The 7,365-nt window shown below is 39.7% G+C and overlaps 1 protein-coding gene across 1 annotated transcript in view; it reads left to right on the plus strand.

Moving 5' to 3' along the window:
• Nucleotides 1–7,365, plus strand: part of mlphb (melanophilin b) — a 28,096-nt gene that overhangs the window by 9,979 nt on the left and 10,752 nt on the right. Inside the window, exons 5-6 of the mRNA XM_037687174.1 lie at nucleotides 4,469–4,510; nucleotides 6,236–6,279. Of these exons, the coding sequence (XP_037543102.1) occupies nucleotides 4,469–4,510; nucleotides 6,236–6,279 (86 nt within the window). The remainder of the gene's footprint in view (nucleotides 1–4,468; nucleotides 4,511–6,235; nucleotides 6,280–7,365) is intronic.

Genomic DNA, 7,365 nt, shown 5'->3' on the forward strand with positions numbered 1-7,365 from the left:
AACAAATGTATGCGATGTTTTGTTAAAATGTTCTTGAGTGGATCAGATAGTTTGGGCGGAACAAGAGAAACTTTACGGAAACTTTACATAAACTTTACGGAAACTTTATGGAAACTTTACAGAAGCTTTACGGAAACTTTACAGAAACTTTATGGAAACTTTACAGAAGCTTTACGGAAACTTTACAGAAGCTTTACAGAAGCTTTGCAGAAACTTTACAGAAACTTTACGGAAACTTTACGGAAACTTTACACCTTTCGACAAGTATAAAAATGTTGACAAGTAAAAAACTAAACTGTAAATCCAACAAAGTTTAGTCAAGTCATCTGGACGGTTTCTTTTGTTGTCGAGACGTTTCGTCCTTCATCCAAAGGACGTCATCAATTTGCTGGTGATAAGATGGTTTCTGAGGCCCGCCCTCTCCCCTGTCAACTCCTCTGAGGTAGCCATAGACAAAGTGATTCAAAACATCAAAGTTCATGCTCAATAATCCAGGTAGAAAATCCAAAAAAGTTTAGTAAGCTACGCTGCGTAAAATGAATTACTGAGTACCGCGTACGGTATACGCTCGTCAACAAATTATTAAACTGCAGTCTATAACAATGACATGAACAAGCAACAATCTTTTATAACTTTGACCTTGATTTGATTTGTGACCTTGACCTTGGAGCTTAGGTGAGGAAAGTGTTACACAACACCCCATCTAGCAGTGGAACAAATGTATGCGATGTTTTGTTAAAATGTTCTTGAGTGGATCAGAAAGTTTGGGCAGAACAAGAGAAACTTTACGGAAACTTTACGGAAACTTTATGGAAACTTTACAGAAGCTTTACAGAAGCTTTATGGAAACTTTACAGAAGCTTTACAGAAGCTTTGCAGAAACTTTACAGAAACTTTACAGAAACTTTACGGAAACTTTACGGAAACTTTACGACTTTCGACAAGTATAAAAATGTTGACAAGTAAAAAACTAAACTGTGTAAATCCAACAAAGTTTAGTCAAGTCATCTGGACGGTTTCTTTTGTTGTCGAGACGTTTCGTCCTTCATCCAAAGGACGTCATCACTTTGCTGGTGATAAGATGGTTTCTGAGGCCCGCCCTCTCCCCTGTCGACTCCTCTGAGGTAGCCATAGACAAAGTGATTCAAAACATCAAAGTTCATGCTCAATAATCCAGGTAGAAAATCCAACAAAGTTTAGTCAGAAACCGTCTGATCACCAGAAAACTGGTTGGACCATTATGTGAGTGTGCTGCTTGTGGGGCTCAGTTTGTTTTAGCTCCTCTGATAGATGAAGTCCTTTGGATGAAGGACGAAACATCTCTACAAAAAAAGAACCGTCAGATGACCTGACTGAACGTTGTTGGATTTGTTACCAGGATTATTGAGCATGAACTTTGATGTTTTGAACCACTTTGTCTATGGCTACCTCAGAGGAGTCGAAGGGGGAGAGGGCGGGCCCCAGAAACCATCTTATCACCAGCAAATTGATGACGTCCTTTGGATAAAGGATGAAATGTCTCGACAACAAAAGAAACCGTCCAGATGACTTGACTAAACTTTGTTGGATTTACACAGTTTAGTTTTTTACTTGCCAACATTTTTATACTTGTCGAAAGGCGTAAAGTTTCTGCAAAGCTTCTGTTAAGTTTCCATAAAGTTTCCTTAACGTGTCTGTAAAGTTTCCGTAAAGTTTCCGTAAAGTTTCCGTAAAGTTTCTCTTGTTCTGCCCAAACTTTCTGATCCACTCAAGAAAATTTTAACAAAACGTTGCATACTTTGGCCCCAGAAACCATCTTATCACCAACAAACTGATTGGGCCACTATGTGGCTGTGCTGCTTGTGGGACTCTGTTTTTTTGTGGCTCCTCGGACTGATGAAGTCCTTTGGATGAAGGACGAAACATCTCAACAAACAAAGAAACCGTCAGATGACCTGACTGAACTTTGTTGGATTTTCTACCTGGATTACTGAGCATGAACTTTGATGAACTGTATAAACTATTTAATTCAACTGAAATTTAAAAACAGATCTGGGCCTCTGTCCACCCCCCAGATTAACGCCTCATTTATTTTAGATTATTTAGGGCTTAACGCTGCACCAACAGGCTGGTTTTAAGGGCAGACAGGAAGTATTTTACATTTAATCAGACTTTTGTTTTAGTTTAAAATCAAGACCATTCAGGATTGACTTGTTTTGTTTGTTTGTAAACATTCAGTCCCACACGTGAAATTTAACTTAAAATAAGTTTTAGTTAGAATAATTTAGGGCTCGTAACAAGATTATATGGATTGTTATTTTAACGGGGACTAATCGGGTGACCGTAAAAAAACAGAAATGACTGAACAAGTATAAAAACAATGTAAACCTAAAAGCAGATGTTGTGGTTTATATATAAATTAAAGATATTTGCTGAAAACATGATGCCGCCACCGTCGTGCTTAACAGTGGCTCTGGTCCATTTTAGTCTCGTTGGACCATCAAACGTCTTTCAGAAGGTTCTTCTTTGTTCATGTGGTTGAACGTATGAAGCTGGAGCTTCGTTGACAAGAACTCTGATCCAAGCCCGGAACCGCCACAGAACCGGGCTCATCGGTGTTGATGCTTCTTTTGCTGTTTGGTCCAACAAAGATCTGGCCTCCTGATCCGTCTGATCCAGGTTTCAACTGCGTGACCTATGGAGCCCAGAGGTTGGCACCTCCCCTGGACTGGATCAGGGCTGGATTGTAGAACCGTATAGATCAGGGATTACTTTGGGGAACCTTTGTCAGATTCTCCGGTTGAAGCCGAACCCAATTTAAAAACAGCTGTTTCACATGCTTCACATTTTTTCAGTCATTTCTGGTTTTTAGTTGTTTTTTCACCAGATCTGTTAAAAAAATACAAATTAAATGTAAAATGTAGACGCTAGCTGCTCAGACTTGTGACCCGACCCGTTTGTTCATCAGAACCTACAGTTTTTGACCCTGATCCTCTTTCAAATAAGACTTCCTGATCTGTTGCAGGGATTAAAATTTCTTCTTTCTTTCCTGTTTTTCCCACTCGGTCTCCTCACAGCTGCGTACAGAACCGGACCCTGATGCCGGGCCCTCCGTTCTGAACGGACCTGTGTGCCCGTGGGCTCTGAAAACGGGTCAAATAGATCCTGATGAGCTGAAACGTTCTGTTTATCTGTGGAGTTTGTGTTTAAAGACCCATGCACACCTTTCTGCTCCTCGCCAACATCCAGAACCTTCAAACCCAGGGCCCATTACGGCCCATTTGGGCTCAGCTCTTATTAAAGCCAGCAGAACTCCATGTGAGATCGGGGAAGAATCACGAGGAGGCGGCTGGGCCTCCTGGTACTGCTTAACTCTGAGGATTTTGGGAAGAAATGTGGAGAAAATTGGCTGGTTGGCTGAGCCCGGCGGGCCTTGTGATCTTTCAGTCACATGTCTTTCATTTCTGGGTCTGGAGCTGAAGGACTGGGTCCTTTTTAGTCCAGAACCAGAGAGAAGGACGAGAGAGTCAAACATATTTGTCATTTGTTTGCGTGGAACGCAGATTTTGCACAGATATGTCAGAAATCTGCACATGGGGGGTTCAGGATGAGGCCCGTGACCATCTGGATCACATTCAGCACGCATGACGGCACTCACACCTTGTTCTGAGCAGCGAGTTCTGCTGCGGTCCGTCGGGCCCTCAGAGCTCGGAGGGTGTCTTCCTGAGAGCTCAGAGTCTGGGCTAAAAACAGAAACCGCCATTTTTACACAAAACTTTAATGAAGTTACAGAAATAACTGATCCTTTCTCCTCAGTTTCTGTTTGATGCAACAAACTGTTTATTTTTTATTGTGTTAAAAAAACCTCATTTAATTATTCAAACCTAAAGAGCTGATTGAATTACGCTAACTGAAACTACAACTAGATCAAACAAACGGATATGAACAGTTAGTATCTTACTTGTTGTAGATGGCTCTTCAGTTTGGAATAATGACTTAATTTTGACCGGACTGACGAGCTAACGGCCCTGAAACACTTTTACTTTAAAAGAAACAGGCCGCGCTAACAATATTTTACAAATCATTGTGTTGCTAATAATTTAGCATTACAGGGTTATCTAGCAGAAAAAGTCATATTCCTGCAGGAAGTGCTACAGCTAGCTGCTGTTGCTGCTTTCAAATAATGATCTAACTTTGTGTAAATGTGAAATTGAGGGTAATTTAAAACTTAAAAACATAGTTTGATACAATTTTGAGATCAGGGTTGTTTTAAGATGACGAGTCTTGGCGCCCTTTGGTTGAGCCGTTGGCTCGTTGATCCGGTCAGAACCAAACTCTCTTTCTGTTGATCAAAGCCCTATCTACAACAGGTAAGATATTAATTGTTACAGAAACAAACTTAACCACCTCTTTAAGGTTCGTTCACATGAACGTTTACTGAAGCAGAACTAAATCAGCTCAACTTTAGCTACTTGTTGCTTTGTTTCAGAATCATGCGAGTACGACGCACGGAGCACCCCGGACGTCCACAGTGAGTCAACAACAAACACCGACTGGTTCCACGATCTAAACCTCGTCCCTTTGGTCCTCTGTCTAAAGATGTGCAGAAGTCACTGTGTGGAGCACTCGTTCCACAGTTTTCAAACTATTTCAACGAATCAGAAATCAAAACGTTCAGGACAATCCTGCTATGACTGTTGGTATTGGTGCAACTTTAGCTTTTTTGAGATATTTAGCCTTTTCTGCCATTTTTACCTCATAGAAAACGAACTGAGCTCATTTTACGTCCTTCACATCTTTAGCTCTGTTTACAACCTTTTACTGCTCCTTTCACATTTTGTTCTGCTTCAGCTTCTTTCAGCTTCCTTGTGCAAAGTTTTTTTTTTATTCAGCTACTTTCAGCTAATTCCAGCTATTTTCAGCTGTTTTGTGTTCATTTCAGCTTTATTTGGCTAACTACAACATTTTTGTGCCTCTTCTAACTTATCACTACTAATTTCAGCTTTTTATGCTCCTTGCAGCTTATTTCTGCAAGTTTCAGCTATTTCAGCTACTATTTACTTTTTTTTATCTAATTTGAGCTTTTTCAGCTAATTCTTCAATTTTTGCACTCATTTCAACTTTTTTCAGCCTAATTCAGCAAAAATGTTCTCTTCCCACTTCCTTCTGGTAGTTTAAGCTTCTTTCTGCTTCTTCTATTCAGCTGTTTTTGACAAATTTCTTTTTTCAGATAATTTCCATTTTTTGTGTTCATTTCAGCTTCTTCAGCCTAATTGGGCACAATTGTGCTCTTTCCACTTCCTTCTGGTAATTTTAGCTTTTTTTTGCCATTTTAGCTACTATTCAGCTGTTTTTGTTGAAAATGTCTGTTTTTCTCAGATAATTTCCTCTTTTTGGTGCTCATTGCTTCTTTCAACCTCATTGGGCACAGTTGGGCTCTCTCCACTTCTTTTTGGTAACAAGCTTCTTTCAGCTGTTTCAGCTACATTCAGCTATTTCTTGCTAATTTTAACTTTTTTAAAGCTAATTTACCAAATTTTGTGCTCATTTCTGCCTATTTAAACTAAATTCAGCAAATATGCATTCTTTCTGCTTTCTTCTGGTAACTTGGGCTTGTTCTTCCATTTCAGCTATGTTTCAGTGTGTTTTTAGCTAATTTCAGCTGTTTTTCAGTAAGTTCTTCAGCAATAAGCGTTCACACTGCATTTTCACAGGAAATGCAATTTCTCTAGTTTTTAGTTTTCATGCAGTTTAAAGCTTTGAGCTCGATCCACAGTAATGTGTATAGCTCGCAGTTTTTGCACGAGGGTTAGACTTTCATACACTATATATTTATAAAAACGTGTAAACACGTTTCACTATGATGGTAAATAGTTCAGTGATTCGTCGGCATACAGTAGAATTGTGCGGCAGCATAAAGGCAAGAAAGTTTCAGCCACAAAAAGCTGGAAAACATTTCAAACGCTGGTGAAACCCAACAGATCGCAGTATCAGCTGTGGCTGGTTGTTTGAAACATCCGTAATCTCAACAAATTTAATCTGTTGATTTCACAATCGTCTTCTGCAGCGACGCGCAACACTCCCAGAAAATGTTTTTAATCTACCTTATTATGCTAGATTTACTTTATTTATGAGTTATGAAAATAAACACGATTGCTCCTGGTTTGTGAACATTCATGTTTATTTTTAGTTCAGTACGTTCAATTATAAATATTAAATTATTTATTCATCCAATGTTCCTGGTCTGTGTCTGCAGATGGATTTGAGGAGCACAGTTTGGACTCACGTCAATTTAAAGGGGTATGATTTATCTTTAATTACTTTATTAGTTATTTATCTGTTTTGAAACCCACCTACTGAAGTTTTCTAATCCTAATCCGATCATTTAGGTTTTACATTTTAGCAAAGTCATTTTTTGTGGCAAAATGTTTCCAATAAAACTGAGCTGGTTAGTTTTGATGAAAACCTTAATAAAAATGAAGGTAGAGTTTTTGTGAATTTCTTCAACATTATATAATTTATATCTACCAGCGGTTACTGCTTAAACAGACGGAGGCAGACCTGGACCTCATCCCTCACAGAAGAGGAGTCTGGCCCAGTTTACAGTCCTCTGGCTCTAAACCGGCAGGGGCACCGAGTCCATCTGGAACCAGGACCGCTCATGTTTACATCAACATGTCTGTCTAATGTCGGAGCTCAGCTTTGTTTAGTTTCAGTCTCTGAGTCGGCTGCTGTGCTGAGGAACCATGATCCTCAGCTCTGCTGCTCCGCTTACTGAGTCAGGATTTATTTGTTGGAAATAATTTAATCTTTACTGGATCACAGAGGGAGAAACCTTTACCAGATCCCAGATGGAGAAATATTGATTGGATCCCAGGGGGAGTAATCTTTACTGGATCACAGAGGGAGAAATCTTTACTGGATCACATATGGAGAAACCTTTACCAGATCCCAGGTAGAGAAATCTTTACCAGATCCCAAGGGAAGTCATCTTTACTGGATCACAGAGGGAGAAATATTTCCTGGATCACAGAAGGAGAAATATTTACCAGATCGAGAAATCTTTACCATATCCCAAGGAGAGTAATCTTTACTGGATCACAGAGGGAGAAATATTTCCTGGATCACATAGGGAGAAATATTTACCAGATCCCAGATGGAGAAATATTTATTGGATCCCAGGGGGAGTCATCTTTACTGGATCACAGAGGGAGAAATATTTACCAGATCCCAAGGGGGAAATTTTTACTGGATCACAGAGGGAGAAATCTTTACTAGATCCCAGGGGGATAATCTTTACTGGATCACAGAGGGAGAAATATTTACCTGATCCCGGGGGAGTAATCTTTACTGGATCACAGAGGGAGAAATATTTCCTGGATCACA

Source organism: Nematolebias whitei, chromosome 13 (genome assembly GCF_014905685.2).
Source record: "Nematolebias whitei isolate Nwh7 chromosome 13, NemWhi1, whole genome shotgun sequence".
Taxonomy (NCBI): domain Eukaryota; kingdom Metazoa; phylum Chordata; class Actinopteri; order Cyprinodontiformes; family Rivulidae; genus Nematolebias; species Nematolebias whitei.